Source organism: Pipistrellus kuhlii, unplaced genomic scaffold, assembly GCF_014108245.1.
Source record: "Pipistrellus kuhlii isolate mPipKuh1 unplaced genomic scaffold, mPipKuh1.p scaffold_m20_p_14, whole genome shotgun sequence".
Taxonomy (NCBI): Eukaryota; Metazoa; Chordata; class Mammalia; order Chiroptera; family Vespertilionidae; genus Pipistrellus; species Pipistrellus kuhlii.
The window spans coordinates 32,661,177-32,683,812 of NW_023425449.1; the positions used below are offsets into that span (position 1 = coordinate 32,661,177).

The window sequence follows — 22,636 nt, forward strand, 5'->3', positions numbered from 1 at the left end:
AAATCTAAGGAGAAGGTTCAAGTACGTTAGAGCAGTGTTTTTCAACCTTTTTTAGGCAAAGGCACACTTGTTTCATGAAAAAAATCACGAGGCACACCACCATTAGAAAATGTTAAAAAATTTAACTCTGTGCCTATATTGACTATATATAAAGTAATTCTCTTGAATAGGAATCAAATAAACACAAAGAAAGTATTTTATAATTACTTTATTATGAAATATTAAGTAAACAAAATAGTGGAAAATTATAAAATTCTTGTCTTGTCTGCACCTACAGCACACCAGGCAACATCTCGCGGCACACTAGTGTGCCGCAGAACAGCGGTTGAAAAACGCTGCGTTAGAGTGTGATGGAGAGATCAAATATACACAGATAATAGTGTGAGGATTGCTGTAGTGTAGATGTGTCCTTTGGGAAGATGAGGGGAGTGTCTCCTGGTTGAAGGAGTTGGGTAAAACTTCAAAGAAAAGGTGACTTCTTTTGTGGGTTTTTCAGTGAAAAGTGTTAGTATGGGATACCGCTGGGATCTGCAATAGATTAAATATAGGCTTGCCCTGACCTGACCTGTAGTTAACAAAAATTATGCCTTGCATAGCTATTGATTTGTCTATAAAGTAACAGTTTTATTGGTAAGCACGTATATTGCAGAATAGGCTTGGTTATAATTCCAGTAAATCCAATTATTATTCAGGGTAACTATATATACAAGGTTAGGAATGAGAAAAACTCGTAGAGGCTAGATACACAAGAGTGGGTAAAAGTAGGTTAACAGTTGTGTGTATGTGAAACAGAGCTTATTTCTTGTATTATTATTTATTATTTCCAAACAACTGTAAGCCTATTTTTGCCCACCCCATATAATTAATAATCTACAAAACACCCTAGTAAATTCAATAGGAAAAAAATGTGTTGAAATTATGATTCATCATTCCACATATTTGTGACCATATTTAATAGCCTAATTAGCAATAAAATTTTACGAGTTAACATCACCATGGGAACATTACATTCCCTTCTACATTACCAAGTTTTATCTGTAGATTTGTAACGTTCCCATAAGCATCTTGATGTGTTTCCACAGTGAACCCAAGTGAACTTGCACTAATTAGATTTTTAGCTGCCAGTCTTGCTTTTATAAAGTTGAATCCATATACTTTCAGAGGATGTGTGCTATTTGGGGTGGTGAATCCTTCAGATCTTCCTAAACTCACAGAGAGAAGACAGACACATGGGAGAGGGGAATCATGTAGCAGAATCCCAGTTATCTTTCCTAAATGGTAATTTCACAATCTTTAACTTGAGATATTTCTCTAAGAGGCTTAAAAAACGTAGTAAAACTCCTTTCTGGGTATTTTCAGAACTCCCAGTTATAACTATGCACCAAATATGGACAAACACTGGATTATGCAGTACACAGGACCCATGCTGCCCATCCACATGGAATTCACAAACGTCCTCCATCGCAAACGGCTTCAGACTTTGATGTCAGTGGATGACTCTGTGGAAAGGGTAAGCACAGGAGCTCACCTCCCTTACAGGTTTTTGTCTAACTTCCCGTTCTTGTCCCACCTGTTTTGTTTTGTTTGTTTTTTTTCCATTTCTGTTTTGTTATTTTTGTTTGGTTTGGTGTGTTTTTGGTGTGTTTTGTTTTCCAGGAGAAGTGAAAAAGAAAACCTGTCAGCCTTCCCTTATCTTCTGCTCCCTTCTATTACCTCTCTAGACTTGGTTCTTATGGAGCCAATAGCGAAGAGGAAATAAAAATCAAATCATTTTAATTTCAAGGCAACATGCAAGTCAACACCCACAAATACCTTCAGGAATTAAGCGAATAATGTAAATAACGAAAGCAGATCCAGTAGAAGACAATAGGGTGTGGTGAGGATGGTGATAATCTTGAAATTAAGTTCCATCTAAAGCAAGGAGCAGCTACTCAGCTCCAGTCAACTTTTGCCCTGTGGAGTGTGAATCCAGAAATTCAAAAAAAAATTATTTGAAATTTCATTCATTTTAGAACAATATAAGCCAAGCAAGACCTGCCTACAGGCTAAATCTACCTGGATCAGGCTCAGAAACAGCCTGTTTTTAACCCTTGATAAATAGCTGTAAAACTGATGATATTAAAATTTGCTTTAACAATGAATGTTCTAAAGTAAAGCCTATAAGTTTGGTGCTGGAGGTTGCTTTGTGAATGTTTTGTGTGTTTTTGTTTTTGTTTTTCCTTGCAAACAGATAAACAAAAACATTTAAGGAACATGAGCCAGGTTAAAAAATGTTACTTTTTGCCGAAACCAGTTTGGCTCAATGGATAGAGCGTTGGCCTGCGGACTGAAAAGTCTCAGGTTCGATTCTGGTCAAGGGCACATACCTTGGTTGCAGGCACATCCCCAGTGGGGGGTGTGCAGGAGGCAGCTGGTCAATGTTTCTCTCTCATCGATGTTTCTAACTCTCTATTCCTCTCTCTTCCTCTCTGTAAAAAGTCAATAAAATATATTTAAAATAAATAAATAAAAATAAATTTTAAAATGTTACTTTTTTCAACTTTTATATTGGACTGTTTTCCTCCAAGATTGTAAGCAGCAAGAAAATGTAGTTAACATTTGCATTTGTCGGTCCTATTAAAGCAACATGTACCTTTTAAATATAACGGGGAAATTTGGGGGGAATCATTGCCATGCTGTTGCCGTCTTAGGCCATCACAACTGCTTCTGACTTGTCGCCGGGCTGTGTTGCAGCTGTATAACATGCTGGTGGACACAGGGGAGCTGGAGAACACGTACATCATCTACACCGCTGACCACGGCTACCACATCGGGCAGTTCGGGCTGGTCAAGGGGAAGTCCATGCCGTACGACTTTGATATCCGAGTGCCTTTCTTCATTCGCGGGCCAAGCGTGGAACCCGGATCCATGTACGTATTCCTCTGCTGGCGACGTTCAGCTGTCGTAGCTCATGGACGTCTGAGATAATTCGATTACTAATCTCAGTGTCTGGTTTCCTTTCATCCAAAACAAGAAAAGATTGCATCGAGGTTGGTAATCGAGAAGACGAAATCCTACACCGCCCTTGCCTCGCCACAGGTTAATTTAACTAAAGTATACAATTTAAAGAGGAAAAGTAACTGGGCCCATGATTAATTATCTGAAATGGACCAGAATCCATGTCACGTGGGCCTGTGTACACAGATATATGATATAACCATTAGGGACATCATCCTTACTTTGTTTGAATCAGAGATACACTATTTTAATGTGGGCCGTCCATCTTCTTAAATTAAATATTTTAAAGCATGATTTTAAAAAAAAGAAGAAGCCTAAAGGACTGGAGTCCCATTCCTGTCACCTTAGACAAGCCACTGCATCTCTCTTTTCTCATCATAATAGAGTTCATGTGACCTGCCAATCACAATAGGATGTTTTGTATAAAATGTGAACGTGTGCATGAAACAGTTATGGGAAGTGGGAGAAAAGAATGCAAGTAGAATTCAAAAGCTGCAAGGGCCCTTAAAGAGCATCGAGCCCAGACCCCTGGTTCAATGAAGAAACCCTCACAGCAAGTGTGCCTCCCTCTCAGAGTCCCAAGTCTGGAAGGAGCAGCACCGGGGCCCAGACCCAGATATCTGGCTCTCCCGGGAGAAGGCAATGGCAGAAAGAGGGGTTTCTAGGGAAAATGTTATTATGTCTCTTCAGGCCATTAGAAATGGTTGAATCTAGAACTAGAAGGCTTTATGTTTGAAAGTCTAGGTGATGTGGATTGGATTCACCTGTAAAAACCTTGTATCTTTCCTTAGAATTTTATTTTATTTATTTTTATTACTTTATTGGGGTGGCATTGGTTAATAAGATTATACACATTTCAAATGTAGATTTCAATAATACATGATCTGTATATTGCATTCCTTGCAATATAGAAATCGATTTTAAAGCCCTGGTTTAACAGAGAAGTTACAGGCTATCGGATTTTAAATATATATATATATATTTTTTTTTAATTGATTTCAGAGAGAAAGAGAGAGAGATAGAAACATCAATGATGAGACAAAATCATTGATTGGCTGCCTCCTGCTGGGGATGGAGCCCACAACCCAGACACATGCCCTGACCGGGAATCGAACTGTAACCTCCTGGTTCATTGGTCTACCCTCAACCTCTGAGCCACACTGGCTGGGCCAGGCTATCGGGTTTTAAAAGAAAGTATTCAGCCTTACAAAAACCATTATCGGGCCTCGATTTGTGTGACAGTGTGGCCAGAGTTCAGGGATCTGGGCATCTCTCCAGTGACCCCTGAGACAATTAATCTCGCTCCATGCCATCCCTGCTGGCCACTTGGCCGTGGCCAAATGCAGCTCCCTCCCTCGGAGACCAGCTGGAGGGGAGAGGCACTGGAGGCCAGTGAGTCATGGTGTGGAGCAGTGGTCGGCAAACTCATTAGTCAACAGAGACCAATATCAACAGTACAACGATTGAAATTTCTTTTAGGAACCGAATTTTTAAAAAAATAAAAATAAACTATATGGGTAGGTACATTGTTATTAACTTACTTAGGGTACTCCTAAGCTGGCCTTTGCTAAAAACTCAAGGGGCCAAAGAGCCGCATGTGGCTCTCGAGCCGCAGTTTGCCGACCACTGGTGTGGAGACAGCAGCCCCACATGCCACCCTCCACTGCCGCCGGCTCTGCGGCATAACCACCTGTGCCATTTCAGAGTCCCGCAGATCGTCCTCAACATTGACCTGGCCCCTACGATCCTGGACATCGCGGGACTCGACCCACCTCCCGACGTGGACGGCAAGTCTGTCCTCAAACTTCTGGACCTGGAGAAGCCAGGTAACAGGTGTGTCCATTTTCTCTCCCGCAGCCAGCCTTAAGCACTGGCTCCCAGAGCCAGCCAGCAGCCGGGGGAGATAGAAGCCAAGTAGCTCTCTCCCCCCACGTGGAGGACGCCACGCGGAGAGTCCCCCCGGGGGTTTGCATGTAGCCTGTAACGGAGGCGCAGTCATGGTCTGTGGGAAGCGAGAGGTGTTCCTTTAAACAAACCGTTAGCACAGCCCCTTTCGGAAAGGCGTCCAGCTGCCAACTGTAAATATTATTATTTTGCTTTCAGGTTTCGAACAAACAAAAAGGCCAAGATTTGGCGGGATACATTCCTCGTGGAAAGAGGGTAATTATTGGTGGCTTGGGTGCTTCTGGGAACCAGTCCTAGTGAGAAGCGCTCCCTGCTGGGTACTTCCCCCCCTTATTTTGGGTTTAAGCGTACAGATTTCATAAGTCTGGTAACAAAATTGAATGGTTTGCTAGTCCTTCTCCGCTGGCCAGAAGAGTCATGATGGTTGCATCAGAACCGCAAAGGATAAATCCTCATTAACTGTTACATGGCTGTGGATCTTACTGTTGTTTTCTCAGCCTTAATCAGACCAGTGAGTGGACTTTCTCAACCTTCCTTCCCAAGTTCTATCTGGCACCTTTCCACTTCCTTTCCTGGTGTGCCGTTCTTAGTTTTAAATATATAAACATCCGAGATTGTGGTTATTTCCATAGTTGCTTCTGGATTTCCCCTTTAGATTTATGACGCTCGATGGCTTTGTTTTTCTCCATCCACACATTGAGAAAAGGCATTTCCATGATTGCTTTTCAACAAAAAGAATTTTGAGTCTGTGAAGCTAAAATATGGGTCCAGAGCTTTGAGGAGAAGTGATTCCTCCTACCATGACCTCTCGTTTTCATAGCACCCAGCTCATCGAGAGGGACTCATCAAATGTGGAACACCTGTGGTCAGAGCCTTACCATCTATTTCTTGCTGTTTGAGGAATGTGGAGTCATGTGTCGGGGGGGGGGAGAACAGGAAGGTGGTAGGTAAGGTAACGCCAATCACTTCTTACTTAAGAAGCTTTTCCATTTCTGTCAAAGGAAATTTCTCCGTAAGAAAGAAGAAGCCAACAAGAATATCCAGCAGTCAAATCACCTGCCCAAATACGAGAGGGTCAAAGAGCTGTGCCAGCAGGCCAGGTACCAGACAGCTTGTGAACAGCCGGGACAGGTGAGTACACGGCTTTCTTCAGCACATGCGTATGTACCACCATGCATAATTCTCTATTTCTGATTTAAAATATTTTTAACATATAATGCGCATTTACATATGAATCAATTTTTCATAACAGTCCTGGATTGCTCACAGTTGCTCCTCTCCCCTGACTGAGAATTGTCTACCTCATCCAAGCTGGGCCTCCTCATTGCTGCTTGGGCTTCCTCCAATTAAAGGAGTTGGTGCTCTCAGAGAGGCTTCTAGATATCCACCCACCTAGCCAAAACTCGTTCAGGTTACCAGATACACGAGATGGTAGCCCCATTGGAAAGATCAGAGACTCATTCCCTCTGAGGATAAGGCACCTTCCCTGGGACTCTTCTTAACTGGTCGTCAAGAGAGAGTTGAAAAGCCACTTAGTCAAGTTCATGGGCAGATGCTAAGTCCCAAGAGACAAGATGGAGTCCTCCTACCCTGGACTAAAGTCAGACATCATCTAATTCAGAGAGGAGGTCAGACTCTATGACCAAGATTGGGAAGTGATGAGGGAAGCCATATTCTATTCGTTGATTGTTTCTGCCTTTGCTTACAAAATTTCCGACCTCAAATATTTCATTAGCATGAATCTTCATTAATAAAAATATTAGTATAGATTTCAGGGCTACCTATAACACCAACTGTTATCAATAAGAACTAAAGAAATACTGGGTGATGGCCGAAACCGGTTTGGCTCAATGGATAAAGCGTTGGCTTGGGGACTGAAAGGTCCCGGGTTCAATTCCGGTTGAGGGCGAATATCTTGGTTGCGGGCATATCCCCAGTAGGGGGTGTGCAAGAGGCAGCTGATCAATGACTCTCTCTCATCGATGTTTCTAACTCTCTATCGCTCTCCCTTCTTCTCTGTAAAAATCAATAAAATATATTTAAAAAAAAAGAAAAGAAATACTGGGTGATGAATTAACACAGACCCGTTTTTTAAGGAAAGTGAAAACATATGAACGCGAACTATTTTAAGCACTCGTGACTGAAATCTCTACTAGCTCAAAGAAATGCTGCGTAGCAACAAGAGGCACTGAATTTCTGCCTACTTAGACCAAAGTCATTGCATCTTAGACCAAACTCAGAGGAAAGAGAAAAAGAACTTTTATTGAGCATTTTCTTGTGTGAGGCTCTGTCCACAGGGTTTTCTATGTATTCGCTCAGTTTAATCCTCACACCTGCCGAGGGAGGTAGGCATTGTCCTTGCCATCTTACCAGTGGGCAGCTGGTGAGTGGCAGAGGTGGAATCCAAATGAGTTTTCAAAGACTCAGGCCACTCGCTGCCTCCTAGGGTAAGTTATACCCAGTAAGGAAAGAGAAGTTCAAATCCTCTAATCCCCTTATTTAAAAAAAACTTAACCTGCCGAAACCGGTTTGGCTCAGTGGTAGAGCGTTGGTCTGCAGACTGAAAGGTCCCAGGTTCCATTCTGGTCAAGGGCATGTACATTGGTTGCGGGCACATCGCCGATGGGGATGTGCAAGAGGCAGCTGATCGATGTTTCTCTCTCATCGACGTTTTTAGCTCTCTATCTTTCTCAGTTCCTCTCTGTGTAAAAATCAATAAAATATTTATTTTTTTAAAAAAGCCGAGACCAGTTTGGCTCAATGGATAGAGCGTCAGCTTGGGGACTGAAAGGTCCTGGGTTCAATTCCGGTCAAGGGCATGTACCTTGGTTGCGGGCATATCCCCAGTAGGGGGTGTGCAAGAGGCAGCTGATCGATGACTCTCTCTCATCATAGATGTTTGTAACTCTCTATCTGTCTCCCTTCCTCTCTGTACAAAAGCAATAAAAATATATTAAAAAAAAAAAAAAAAAAAAAAGCCTGACCTCTCGCTATCCACACAATTAGCCAACACCAGTTCAAGGAATCGGACGCATGAAATGAAGATCCCAGTTATTATGACAGTGGCCTCGTCGGTGGCACTCTTTTTAGATGGTATCCAGCTTCTTGAAGAGACATTCACAATAAGCAGCTTGCCCCTCCCCATCTCCATTCCCTCGTGCTTTCTGTACACAGGGAGGGATCCCTTTGAAGCAGAGCAGGGCGAGGTGGAGCGCTGTTGAAGGAAAGGATAGCTCCAGGCCTTCCCGGTCGCCTAGTAAAGTCTTAATTTTCAAGAGTTTAGTGGAGAAGCTTAGACCTATTCATTATATTTTAATTTGAGCTCTTCTAATCCTTCTTCTGGAAGCTCTAAGTATTACTGCGACTGAAACCTCAGAATTGTTTTTGTAGCGCTAGCATGATGTCCATGCACCAGCCTCCACAGGCTAATTTACTTCTGTTCCGAAGCTGGAAATGTTTGCTGTGAAATCTCTCTCAGGCAAATGGGTGATCTTGTCACTATTTTGGGCCTCTGAGCGACCGGCATTATTATTATTACCATTTTGTACTGCCTACCTTTCAGTACATAATTTTGTAAACCTCTCTCTGGAGTTAGTGCTGAAATCTGAACATATGTTCTAAAGGGCGAAGGGAGCATAAAAGGTATCATGTTCCTTTGGCCCCACACTCATCACACGTGTGCTCACTGCTATATTAAAAACTTCACTTTGCTTTCGCATAGTTTTCTTCACTTTTTTTGCCCCCATGAAATGCTTCACTCTCTGGCTTCCTGAAATGTTCCTCTGCCGCTGTTATTTCTGTGTTAAGCAGTTTGGGTTTTGATTCTATCACATAAATATAGGACTTCAGCGGTGATCTCTGCTAAAGAGCCTGAAGTCATGGGCTCAGGAATTCGACTTTGCCTCTGAAGGTGATTTCTTTAAGAGTCTGAGAACTTCAAAAAAGTTGAGCCTCCTCAAGGCGACTGTTGAACCTGCAGGGCAAACCTGACATAGCTCAGTTGTTCTATGGAATCAAGGTATCTTGGCCTTTTTTGCTCTATCTGGCTACTTTGAAGATTATCTTTTTAGTTACAACATCACTGACTTTTTAAAAATAAAAAAAAGGAGAAAAAGATTCAGAAAAATGAGATCTTATTGTTCAGGATTAAGGCAACAGTTGGCCAGAACTTAACTAGCTTGGACTCTCTTCTCTCGACATTGACCCTCCATGGGGTACAGAGGAAAAATAAGCATGACCAGCCCATGCCCTTCACCACCCCTCAAGGCCTGGTCTCCTAAGGATTGGGTGGCAGCAGGACCAATGTAGATGCAGGAAGTCAAGTACATTTTTAAAAGATGAATTCAAGTCACAGGTTTGGGTTAGAATATTGGCATCCACTACTTTTTAGTGGTGCATTCTTGGACCAGCCGCTTAATTTCTCCTGAGTCTCAGGATTTCTATCTCTAAAATGAAGAAAATCAATCTCAATTTTATGAGGATAAAGTGATATCATAATCTCATAATCTCACAATATCATAATCTCAGTCTTACCAGGATAAAGTGATACCATACAGGCACAGGCTGGGAGGACCGTAAAGCAGTGTGTGAATGCCGGGTGTGGTATGGTGCCAGGCCGTCTTACCTGTTGTCTTCATTCCTAGGAAGCCAGCGGGGAATGGAAATGGGCTGGAATCCCAGACATTGGCATCCCTTCTGGCATCCCTTCTCCACTATGTGAACAGAACAATCAGCAGGGATTAGATAAGACAGCATGGGCGTGTGTGTGTGTGTGTGTGTGTGTGTGTGTGTGTGTGTATGTGTGTTTTATTTCTGTGTTCCTGAATTAATATGAGACCGAGTGTGAATTCCCACCATTCTCTCAGCTGGAATTACACCCCTAGCACCTCTATGTACAAAGATACTACATCAAATCCTCCTCTCTCTCTCTCTCTCTCTCTCTCTCTCTTCTCTCCCTTCTTCTCTCTCTCTCATCGCGCTCTCTCTCTCCTCCCCTTTCTGCTCTTCTTTCTCTCTCGCCTGCTCCTCTCCCTCCCTCCCTCCCTCCCTCCCTCCCTCTCTCCCACTCTCCCCCTCTCCTCCTCTCCCTCTCTCCCCCTCCCTCCCTCCATCCCTCCCTCCCTCTCCCTCTGATGTGCAAATCTCATCTGTCTGCAAAGACTTTGGTTCCACAGAGAACATGGACCCATGCTACTCAATTCTGGCTGCACATCAAAGTCACCTGGGGAGCTTTTGAAAATATTGATGCACAGCCTCACCCCAGACCAATCAGATTATATTGTTCAGAGGGGAGTCAAAGCATCAGTATTTTTCAATAGGGTTCCGAACCACAGGCCCTGAATAAGAGAATGCCAGAGGTGGCAGGGGAATGGAAATCTGCCAGTTGGATGATATCACTTAGTTAAGAAAGAAATCTAGAGCCAGAAGACTTAAGCTATAAATCCAAAGTCAGGACTTGTACCTGTTCATTGCATGTCTGATCATTTCTTCCCCACAACATGCAGAAATGTAAGAGAGGAGATGTTCCCTTGGACATTCGAAGTGGCATTTGCCTGGCTGCAGGCATGGGTGTAGGACCCACGCCCAGCATCGGAGACAGTGGTCTCAGCCATGACCACAAGTTAGAGTCACAAGCACCTTGCAGATGCTGCTGCCCAAGTCCTGCTCCAGACAAATTAAACCAGAGCCTCTGGGGGTGGGACTGGGCATCGGGGTGTTGGTTTGAGCAGTTGAGAATCATTCATGTGGGGTCAGCATAATTTTCCTTTTTTTCCCCCCCTATTGACTCTTAAATAGGAGTTACATAAAAAGAAATTCCCTACACACCCAATTCTGGAGTACGTCTTACACGTGCTCTGTCACTTAAGAGGAAAAATGGTTTGTCTTTATACAGCAAATGTCATGTCCCCTTATGGGTTTGTTGAGTGCTAGCATCTTTGCAATGTAGTTCGCCTTTATACCTTTGTATCAATATAGAATCAAAGGTTTGTAAGATCCTAAGAGGATCCCAGCATCAAGCAAAGGAAATAAGGAGGTAGCTTGTTGAGTGCAAACTGGTTTAGTTCCAGGATTGCTGTTCTCATCCAGAACTCAGCCCTCAGACCTTCTGTGATCAGCTGCAGAGCAAAGATAAAGAGGCATTTACCAACACGATCTGGCTAGAATTGTTCGTTTGCCAGAAATGGATAGCCCGTTGCCAGGAACTCCCTGAGTGCTGGTTAAAATCACAGCTAGGCTTCCAGACGTTTCCTGGGTTCTCCTGATTCCGGAGGATGAGCCCCAGTGCTATCCTCTGGCTGCACTCTTGTCTCTACCCAGCCCAGTCCCGTGTGGACAGCTCAGCCTCCATCCCTGCCTCCTCCCCTCCTCCCCCTGCACCGAACAGTCCTGCATCTGCTTAGATGTTTTGGCTTCTGTGCATTTTTCAGAATACAAACCGCAGGGTTAAACATCAAACCATATTTAATGATGTCCCCAACAAGTCAGAGACAGATGTAAGGACACACACTAAACTCTATCCTGCAGCCCCACCCTATTTGAATTATGCTGCAGTATCTTATCTCCCAGGTCTCCCTAGCAATTGGTCAGGTTCCCCCGCGACCCCGACCCCGACCCCCCCATCCCTTAACTATAACTTTCTCATCTGCTTGTAAATGATTGCCTCTACATTCCAAATGCCAGGCCCTTGACTGAGGCCCACCTGACACCTCACACTCTGTCCCCAACCTTTCTCTCTTGTGATTGGTGTCCTGGTCAAGGTGCCTTAGAATTGCATCTCAGGTTCACCACTTTCTTGGTATGTGACACAAGCAAGCTACGTAATCTAACTTTGCCTCAGTTTCTTTATCTGTAAAATGGGCAAAATAACAGCACCTGTCTCAGAGCACTGCTACAAAGGTTAGATCTGTTAAATATACGAAGCATCTGGAACAGTAGCTGGCAACACAGCAAGCGCCCAGCCAATGCTGGCAATCGATTATGGGCCACGATCAATTCACCGATTTTACTTTTCCCTGGACTGCAAGGACCATACTTCTTCCAACAGTCCCACACTGGCTTTTACAAACGTTTATCCAGATTAAAACATAGAGGAGGAAACTCTCTCTCTCTCCTGCGTCTCCTTTCTTTCCACTTTTCCTCGCCCTAGCCCTGTCACCCCATCTCAGAGGAAAACAGGAGAAAAATCGCCTTGTCACAAGTAACTCTATTTCATGTTGTGGAAAAAAATTTGATAGTGGCCTGGGCTAAGTGTCAGTTTGAACAAAAGCTTTACATGGTCGTCTTATATTCCCCAGTGTTGAGATAAAAATTCTATGTCCATGTGCAGGAAGCTGCTTTCCATGTTGTCTGTCCTGGCCTGAAGGATAATCAGGTCATCTGAAAATGGCTGTGTGGTTGTGACATTTCAGAAAACATGATTTTACCTGCCTTATGGCCAAATTCACATAATAGGCCTTATAACAATGGAGAAATAATGTGTGTGTGTGTGTGTGTGTGTGTGTGTGTGTGTGTGTGTGTGTGTAATATTCAGCTCTCATTGCAGTGTGCCTCAGAAAAACGTATACGGTAGCCAAATTTTTATTTCTTACTCATGAAAAGGGGCATAAGGTGGTATAAATAAGAATTTGGATCAGTCTTAAGCAAGCTGAGGAATACATGCAATTCAAAATGATTACCTAAGGGTCACTCAGGAAAGAAAAATGACCAGAGTTCAGCCATCGCCTAATATTTTGCATTCACGCCGGAAAGTATTCTATAAAATAGATATTATGTCCACTCAATATGAAGAGACTGAAACTCAGATGGGGAAGTAGCTCGAAAGGTGCCAAGAATCAGTTCCAACTGAGATCCATGTGGTGTAAAGTCCCATCTCCCCACTCAATGATAATCACTGTTATACACAGTTTACACCCAGGAAACACTAGCTGATCCAGAGGTTGGGTAACCATTTCCATTGATTTCTTAGAGATATAGGAAGGGATAGAACGACATTTTTTGTCCCATTTATTTATGCATTCATTGGTTGATCCTATATGTGCCCTGACTGAGGATTGAATCCACAACTTTATCATATTGGGACGATGCTCTAACCAACTGAGCTACCCAGCCAGGGCTTGGATAACCATTTTTAAGGGCCAATCCTATGTAATAAAGCCTAATATGCTAAGTGTCCAGTCATCCAGATAGCCATTCAACCAATCAAAGGATATGCTAATGATATGTTTAGGCTCAACTGCTTGCTATGACATGCACTGACCACCATGGGACAGATGCTCTGACCTGTAGTTTAGCTTGCTGCTGGAGTCCCATCGATTGGGACTGAGCGAGATAGCTGAACACGCCCTGGAGCCCTCTTGTAATCAATCCCTGGCTGGCCAACCTCCCACATCCCTCCCTGGCCCTGATCTTACACCAGTGGGGTCCCTCAGCTTGGCCTGCACCCTTTTGCAACCTAGAACCCCTCAGGAGATGTCGGAGAGCCAGTTTCAGTCCAATGGTGGAACAACCGGTCCCTATGATGTGCACTGACCACCAGGGGGCAGACGCTCAATGCTGCTGGTGGTACTAAATTGAATTATTTGAAAGGCATTTCTCATTAGGTTTGATTCCACCAAGCAGCTGCACACAGGAATCCTTATAACCAGCCTTCTCTTCTTCCTCAGGTCTAACTGGAGCTATTCAATCCAAAGTTGAGTGTAGTTTAAAAGGCTAAAATAAAGTAATAATAATTTAAGAAATTATTTAAATAGTTTAATCTAGCCCCTTACCCACAATAGGTTTGCAGACATTTGAATGCACACTAAGTGGCCAAGTTGGAGAGGCTGGCGGAAAGTTGGAGCAGTGTGGTTTCAGGAGCAGGAAAAGGCTTTGAGAAGGAGTGAGTGGCCAGGGAAGCCGGTTGAGGAGAGGATTTGGTAATGAACTGATTTACTGATAAACTTCTAGGGCATAGATAAAAGTGAGGCCATGTGACATCTACATTTCTGCAAGGGCCTTTTCTGGGGCCATCTCTCAGTCCCATTAACCTCACTTGAGTTTCTGCCTCCATCTGATTGCTGAAACTTCTGCCATGCAAAATTGGCTCATTATCTTTACCATTTGAGTGACATGCGGCATGAGTTCCAGAGCAATTCTTTTTAAAAAATCTTTCTTCACTGCCCTCAATAACCGCACTAAGTAAGATGACCGCTGTAGCTGTAGCTATTTCAAGGTTTTATTGCTCAGCCATAAAAATTGTCATGATATTGAACACTAAAATGACTGTGACAAATGGGTGGCAATTACATTTCATTACAATTCGTAGTAAGCTTGCTACTAAGAAGATTTTTCAAAGCCTTTAGCTCAAGCATGTCAAACTCAAAGGCTAACATGAGTCAAATAAATGAGGCATACAGCCCTCGGGCCACGAGTTTGACATTGCTTGCTTTAGCTAATTTCCTAATGAGGTCTAAGATTTGTTCAAAGGGTACATGGTATGGAAAATAACGGGCATCTTTGTCCAAGGCTCTTGTTTTATACGAGAATGTGGCTAGCGCTGAAACCGGTTTGGCTCAGTGGATAGAGCATCCGCCTGTGGACTGAAAGGTCCCGGGTTCGATTCCAGTCAAGGGCATGCACCTTGGTTGCAGGCACATCCTTAGTAGGGGGTGTGCACGAGGCAGCTGGTCAATGTTTCTCTCTCATTGATGTTTCTAACTATCTATCCCTCTCTCTTCCTCTCTGTAAAAAATCAACAAAATATATAAAAATGTTTTTTTTAAAAAAAAAGAAAAGAAAAGAAAGAAAACATAGCCGGAACCCCAATATTTAAAAAGAAAGAAAAAAAAAGAATGTGGGTAGGTATATGTATGTAGGTAGTGTATGGGTATATGTGGGTGTGCGTGTTTATACATATATGATGTATATTTGATTTTGCATATATCTTATCAATGCCAAGGACAGAGCCAGACCTCAGGTACGTTTAAATTCAGCTCTTCAGGAAGGAAACAGCTGTTCCTTTCATCTCTGTCCCATGGGAAGTTAGCAGGAACTTGGCTAATGGAAAATGCAGGTTGTATTCCAAATAGGCTAAGTCATGAAGATTCTGCCTACGCTTTTGTGTTCTACAGGCATCTACTTGTACTCTTAGCTCTTCCAAGCCAAAAAAAAAACGCCGAGGTTTTGTTTGTTTGTTTGTTTGTTTTTTAATGTATTGTGGTTATTTAAAAGGAAGGTTTTCACCATAGTTGTGTGTTTTAAAATTAGTATTTGTGCTAAAGTTGATATAAACTGGAACCACAAGAAACATAAGGCCTTCGTTTTTCAAGAATCACATTAGCCATGCCCTGACAGCGTGGCTCAGTTGATGAGTGTCAACCTATGTATGAACCAGGAGGTCACGGTTTGATTCCCGGTTGGGACCCATGCCCAGGTTGTGGGTTCAATCCCTAGTGTGGGGCATACAAAGAGGAAGCCAATCAATGATTCTCTCTCATCATTGATGTTTCTATTTGTCTCTCGCTCTCACTTCCTCTCTGAAATCAATAAAAATGTATATATTTAAAAATCAAGCTAGCCACATTTTTCCGTCTGATAGAAAGTAGAGCACTTTGTAAGCTTCTGCTTGGCTTGGATTGTAGGTCCCCGACCACTTCTTTGGCTTTTATACACATTAAGCAGTCCACTGTCAGTTTTTAAACTGAGGTAGAGATTACCCAGGTGGATGGATACATCTTAAACCACTTGGATTCAAGACTGATATAGACAGGCACCAAGCACCATTGATTCCCAAACTGTGTGGAGCTCTAAAAAGTTAGCATTTATTTTTATGACATTTTTCACCAGCAAGAATTCTACATGGCATATAATTATTTTAAAGATTTTTTTTATTGACTTTTAAAGAGAAAGGAAGGGGAGAGGGAGAGGGAGAGGGAGAGGGATAAGTAGAGGGAGAGGGAGAGAGAGGGGGGGCGGGGAGAGAAGCATCAATGTGAGAGCAAAACAGAGATCAGATGCTTCCCCAAACCCCCTTCCAAGGATGGAGCCTGAAACCCAGGCACATGCCCTGAACAGGAATCAGACCAGCATTCCCTCGGTGCAGGGGACGGCATCCATCCAGCGGAGCCACACCATCCAGGGCCCAATTACTTCTTCATGGGGTTGTATCTACTTTCCCGAGAATGTTTCCTGGCGCCTCCTCAAGCTAACTGGGCATATCTGGGAGCGCTGCAGAGCCAGCCCGGACATCACTGGTCTGCACCTGAGACAGCAGGACTGTGGGAGGGCACATGCTGTTTCCAGCTAAGAGCGGAGGGAGAGTTCTGCCACTCATCAGCTGCCTGTGGAGAGAGAGTAGGAGAACAGGTTGCTCTTAGCTTTGCCAGAGAAGATGAGCTGGCAGCGTTCACCTGTTCAACTGGCGTCACTCTCTCACCTGCTGCATTTCCAGACACATTTCACACACCCACACCCAAGAATCCGTGCACCCCTCTCAAACCCTCATGCAACCGAGCTACTTCCACCTAGAGCAGTGGTTCTCAACCTTCCTAATGCCGCGGCCCTTGCATACAGTTCCTCATGCTGTGGTGACCCCAACAATAAAATTATTTTCGTTGCTACTTCATCACTGTAATTTTGCTACTGTTAATGAATCATAATGTAAATATCTGTGTTTTCCGATAGTCTTAGGCTCCTCAGCAGTGGTTCTCAACAGCTCTGGCAGCTGTGCCCTGTGCTTGCTGGGCCCAGTAACCAGATGCTGTGAATTCAAAGGCCAAGGACACATTAAAATCACCAGGGAAGCTTTTGAACATCCCACTGTACAGCTAAGTGTGAGACCCATTGACCTGACATAACTCGGCAAACTGCGACTCGAGAGCCACATGTCCCTCTTTGGCCCCTTGAGTGTGGCTTTTCCACAAAATACCACGGCCCGGGCGAGTCTGTTTTGAAGAAGTGGCGTTAGAAGAAGTTTAAGTTTAAAAAAATCGGCTCTCAAAAGAAATTTCAATCGTTGTACTGTTGGTATTAGGCTCTGTTGACTAATGAGTTTGCCGACCACTGGCCTAGTCAAACTGACTTCACATTTTGGGGGTTTTGCCTGTTGGTTTTCAGCTAAATCATCTCTATGTGGCTCATCTGTAGACTATTCTTGCCAACGTAGCTTTTTCATGGCTTCGTAAATAGGAGGTGAGTTCCTTGTCTCTTGAGCTCCTGCCTCTCAGAATGGAGACGTTGATTGTCCCAGACTTTCTGTCCAAGCCACAGAGAAGGTGGTGGCCTGATGTGGCCTGAAGGATGTGGTTTGAAGCAGTCATAGTCCATAGCACCGTGGAGTTCATGGGGGCTCAGGCAAAATCACGGAGCCAGTCCCTCCGGATCTGGGATGTGAGAACAAGACCGTAGAAACTCAAAGGCAGCTGAGGTAGTTCAACGCTTATTGAAGGCAGCTGACTCCAGTAAGAGAAAACAAACGGTGACTGGTTTGTGAATGGCTCGTACCGTTTAGGACATGAGTGAGTGTCATTTGTCTGCTGGCCAAGCCATGTGGGGCCCTTAACCAAACTTTACCTTGCCTTAGGACACTCTGAAATCGCAAAGTTACCCTAAGTATGGTACGGGTATAAGGGGCTACCTGAGATTATTGTACGTGGTGCATGAAAGATCATCCTTTATTTAATAAAGTTGTATTTGTTTTTCATATATGTGTGAAAATATCTAGGTGGCACACAAACACATAATTTTACAATCATCCTGGCTTTGGCGACATGAAATGTGTCCATTTAAAGAAAAATCTCGGTACTATTACACACATGTGATACTCATATATGGAAGAGGAAAAAGACAAGGAGCTTGATAACACTACCAGATAGCATTTTGTAACAACCGTGATCAGCTTAAAATTAAAGTCGGTATTCTTTCTGCTTCCCCAGTTACCATTTTAGGGAGGAATAAGGGGTGGGGGCGGGGGGGAGTAAAAAGTAAGAGAATGGAAATTAGGTCTTTGGGATATGGAGGGTCCTATGAAATGACTCTCAGGGGAAGCACTATTATTTCAGCCAGAGTAATTCTCAAGAAATGGGGAGCGGGGGGGGGGGGGGGGGGGGGGGGAAGGGGGGGGGCCTGGAAGGGGAGGGAACACTGAGACCCACTGCTGTGTCGTATTTCTCCAAAATTACTAAGCCAGCAATATCTGCAACAGTCTTGTCTTCCTTCCTTCCTTCCTTCCTTCCTTCCTTCCTTCCTTCCTTCCTTCCTTCCTTCCTTCCCTCTCTCTCTCTCTCTCTCTCTCTCTCTCTCTTTCTGTTGGAAATGAGAACTGCCTCGGGGACACCAGATTTTCTTAAGTTTTCTATAGTTTACATCCAACATCATCTTGTATTCGTTTGAGGTGTACAGCATAGTGATTCCACAATCACATAACCCCAGTATTCCTGGTACCCACCGGGCGCAGTGCATACTGGTCGTTTATATTTCCTATGCACCAGTCTTGCTCCAACCAAAATTCAAACTAGAAAACCCAGCGCCTGCTCTCTGCCCGCACCTGCCTCTTGGGTAGGTGGCCAGTGTCCCTTTAAGAGCAGCTCACTGCCAGGTGTGGGGCGTGTGGGCAGGATAAGAGGATGAGAAAGGCGGGGGCAGGGGAACCCCACGGCCCCGCGCTACCTGCAAGTTGGCTGGCCCCGGGCTGGCTCCCGCTAGGACTTCGGGGGCAGAGAACAAGGCAGCCACGTTGGTTTTCCCGGAGGAGGATAGGGGCGCCAGGGCAAACAGCCCTGGCAGCTGTGCCCTGGGCTCGCTGGGGGAAGGGCCTTCCCGCGCTTCATTCAGGACCCCGTCTAGTCTGGATGGGCAGGATGTGTGTGTCCGCGCTTGGCTCTGGTGTCCCCGAGGCAGTTCTCATTTCCAGGGGTTTGGTGGTCGCTGCATTTGCTCCCATGAGCGAGGCCTAGGGGCCACGCAGGCCTGCTTAGCAGCTCGCCTTCCCCCACGCCCAGGGGGTTGCCCGCTGCTGCGCCCCCCGGCGGCTGCCTAACCCAGAGCACCTGTGGCTGGTTTTTGCCGAAGTGGCAGTGCATCTAACCCAGCACACCTGTGGTTTTTGCAGAAGTGGCAGTGCATCGAGGACGCGGCAGGCAAGCTGCGCATCCACAAGTGCAAGGGCGCCGGGGACCTGCTGGCCGCCAGGCAGAGCACCCGCAACCTCTACCCACGCGGCTTCCAGGACAAGGAGCAGGAGTGCCACTGCGGGGAGGCGGCCTACCGCGCCCGGAGCCAGAGGAAGAGCCAGCGGCAGTTCCTGAGGAACCAGGGCGCTGCTGCAAGTAAGCCCCAGGCCCGGCCCTCGGGCTACCCGCCAGAGAGGAAAGCCGCCCCCCCCCCCCTCGCTCTGGCTACAGTTACGATATTAACCATGCATAGTGTTAGGGTTAACCAAAGCCAATCACCGCCCTGGTTAAAATAACGAAAGCTAAGATAACTTGAGTTTTTGCATTGTAAACACTCAAGCATAGAACGCAAATGTATCCAGTAAAAGCAGCAGGCACAACACGCAGACTATCAAGGGGCCCAGGGTGTGTGTGGAGTCCAGGTAAGTTTTACTTTAGGTTGATGCTAATGTCCTGATGTTTTCTGCCTTAATCGCTTAAAAAGAAAAAGAAAGAAAAGAAAAAGAAAAAAATCCAAAGTTTCAGGGTTTGTGCCTTTAGTAGGAAAAGTATAAATATCGATACTATTTTTGAAGGCGTATCTGTTTCAGGACAATTTTTAAAAAATTATTCTTTTTGGCTGGCAGAGTCAAACTAGTTGAACTAAGTGTGAAAATCATTGCCTAGTATTTTCTTTATAAAAAGTCTTAGCAGGCAGTTATGAGGTGGTCTTTACTAATATATAGATAGGAAAACTCAGTCGCCTACCTTCCATAAAAGAATGGGAGTCTAGTGCCATCTAGTGGCGTAATATGAGCAGTAACTCGTTTCTGTGGTCCGTCCTTTCTATATTGGTTTGGAAATAACCAAGATATGTAGAAATTCAATTCTGTGTCCGAAATTAGGAAATCAAATCAGTAGGACGGTGGAAGCCCTTAAAACAGGATCTTATTGTATATTCTGGGTTCCACCGGTGCACTTCAGGGGACCAGAACCCCCCTACCATCCAAAGTTTTAAATATAGTCTATGTGGTGCTCGCTTCGGCAGCACGTATACTAAAATTGGAACGATACAGAGAAGATTAGCATGGCCCCTGCGCAAGGATGACACGCAAATTCGTGAAGCGTTCCATATTTAAATATATATATATATATATTCTATGTGTACATGCACATTTTTCGGGATGCTCATAACTTCCAACAAAAATGGAAGTCTAAGAACCGTTAATCTGGGAGATTTTCTTTCCTCCCTGAGAGAAAATGCTAGGCTTAAAAATGTATGTGAAGATATCAGATGTAAAACCCACAAGACATAAAGACCCCCTGAGGCGCTCCCTTCACTGAAACTGATTATCATGTTCAGCTGAGAAGTAGAGGCAGCTTTTTCTCTCCCAGGAAGTTGGATGTGGCTCCAAGCACTGTTCCTAAAGTGCATTGGTTTTTCAATCCTGAGCACAAACTAAAGAAGCCTGGGGCGCTCTTTCAAGCTGTGTGGGATCTTACTATTGGAAAGCAGGGGGTGTTTCTTCATCTGGAAACTGCCCTCAGAGCAGGATTCTGCAGAGGGAGAGATGATCCTGATTCCGCAGCCAATAGGCTTCCCTCTTCCCTATTCTAGGAAGGCAGGGGGGTTAGGGTAGGTCATATGAGCAAGCTCCACAGAGACAAGGTGCACCTGGTAAGCAGGGACCAATGTTTGAACATTAAAGCTCTTACCTAGCACACTGAGCCTCCACAGGGGTCTGTTGTGACTAGAGGTAGGGCTGGCCCTCCATTTGACAGGAATGAAGAGACATTTGGCTGATGGAAGCATGTGCCCACTTTAGTTTTTCTGCCTTAATTGCTTTAAAAAAAAAAAAAAAAAAAGGCAGAGTAATCTATTATTTGTGCAACTAGCCAGAGTCTAGAGCACATGTGTCAAACACAAGGCCCACGGGCCAAATCCGTCCTGCCAGGCCTTGCAATGTGGCCCGCACCCGCGCTGTCATCACTGCACTCCACTGCGTTTCCATCACAATGACAGTTTATGACTGTTCAGTAAATCATTCGGCCCGAGATTTTGGCTGGATTTTAGATTTTGGCCCCTTCTCTGATTGAGTTCGACACCCCTAGTCTAGAGCATTTGCCATTCCGCAAAAGCATCTCAATGGAGTAGGAAGACTGGTTTTTAGAATCTGAAGTACTTAAAATCTGAACCTATTGACTATATCACCTCGCAAAATGTGCGTAACATTGAAAGCTCCTGTTCTCTCACCCATAAAATAAGAACACCAAATTCATCAGCCTGTTTGGATCATCTGATATTTTTTAATGGAAAGACATAATACCTGTCTTTTAAGATTCGAGGTAAGTACCAGATGAGTATTACATAGCAAAAAGCTCCAAAAAAAATGAGTTACCATCATTAATACCGGAATGGGGGCTGTAGTTTTATTCACACGGCCTTAGAAGTTCATGTTGAAAACTCATTGTAGACGTTCACAGCCTGCCCTTAAGTGGGAAGGGCCTTAGCAATCACTCAGCGGAAGGGCCCAAGGCCAGAGAATCATGGTGGCCATTCACACCACCATGGTGCCCCTCTGTGTACTGCGTGCCCCTTTCCAAAATGCTCATTGAGCCACGTGGTCGTTTTTTTCTTACCCCCTCATGTACATCTGGACATGGTACTAATGTGTCTTCCCTCATTTCCAGAGTACAAGCCCAGGTTTGTGCACACCCGGCAGACACGGTCCTTGTCGGTGGAATTTGAGGGCGAAGTGTACGACATAAACCTGGAGGAAGAGGAGCTGCACGTGTTGCAGCCAAGAAGCATTGCCAAGCGTCACGACGAAGGCCACCAGGGGCCAGGAGGCCGCCAAGCTGCCAAAGGCGGCGACGGGGACGCCATGCTGGCCACCAGCGGCAATGCCGTGGCCCTGCCCTCCACCGTCCGAGTGACCCACAAGTAGGAAGGGGCTTCGTGTGGTCAAATGGTTGAGTTCAAAGTCATCCCCGCCTACTACCACCATTTGGTCCCTTTAAGAAGAGCATCGGCCTGCGGACTGAAAGGTCCCGGGTTCGATTCCAGTCAAGGGCATGTGCCTTGGTTGTGGGTACATCCCCAGTGGGAGGTGTGCAGAAGATGCTGAGCAAGCCCTGCCGAGATGTTTATCTCTGGGACTGGTCCCAGGTGCCTGTGGCTATAGTTATATGCTTAGAGGAGATTGAGACCAGCATTTGTTTCTCTTACATTATGTGATGACCTCATATCCCACCAGTTCCCTCTCCCTGGGGCTGCTGCTTTGCTTCAGAGTAATGGGGCACTACAGGCAGGCTCTTTGTAACGACGTGAATGCGATGAATAAGCTCCTGCTCACTGCATTTGGACAAGGGAGTCATTTCCATGATAGCTGTGGAAGCCTCTCTTTGCCTACAATATTCGATGGGGCTTTCAAAGGCTGAGTGTATCTTTTCATGGGGACAGAACATGTAGAGCTGCCTTGGAAGGTAATCTGAGTGGTGATCGCTCAGCATCTTCTGCCCACACCAGTAGTCCACTTACCCTGCTGCAAACTATAGCTGGTTTCCCAATGAAGGGGTTAGAGGACAGCTAAGTTCCCTTGGCTATT

The 22,636-nt window shown here is 44.8% G+C and overlaps 1 protein-coding gene and 1 non-coding gene across 8 annotated transcripts in view; both read left to right on the top strand.

The window, feature by feature from the left end:
* Positions 1 to 22,636, top strand: part of SULF1 (sulfatase 1) — a 170,406-nt gene that overhangs the window by 118,108 nt on the left and 29,662 nt on the right. For all 7 annotated transcript variants that reach the window (XM_036437100.2, XM_036437103.2, XM_045581474.1 and 4 more), the window contains 7 exons: positions 1,360 to 1,510; positions 2,734 to 2,909; positions 4,702 to 4,830; positions 5,101 to 5,157; positions 5,904 to 6,033; positions 18,989 to 19,205; positions 21,720 to 21,972. In XM_036437100.2, the coding sequence (XP_036292993.1) occupies positions 1,360 to 1,510; positions 2,734 to 2,909; positions 4,702 to 4,830; positions 5,101 to 5,157; positions 5,904 to 6,033; positions 18,989 to 19,205; positions 21,720 to 21,972 (1,113 nt within the window). The remainder of the gene's footprint in view (positions 1 to 1,359; positions 1,511 to 2,733; positions 2,910 to 4,701; positions 4,831 to 5,100; positions 5,158 to 5,903; positions 6,034 to 18,988; positions 19,206 to 21,719; positions 21,973 to 22,636) is intronic.
* LOC118718705 lies at positions 20,061 to 20,167 on the top strand. The gene has a single exon (XR_004987889.1). It is a non-coding gene; the product is annotated as a U6 spliceosomal RNA (small nuclear RNA).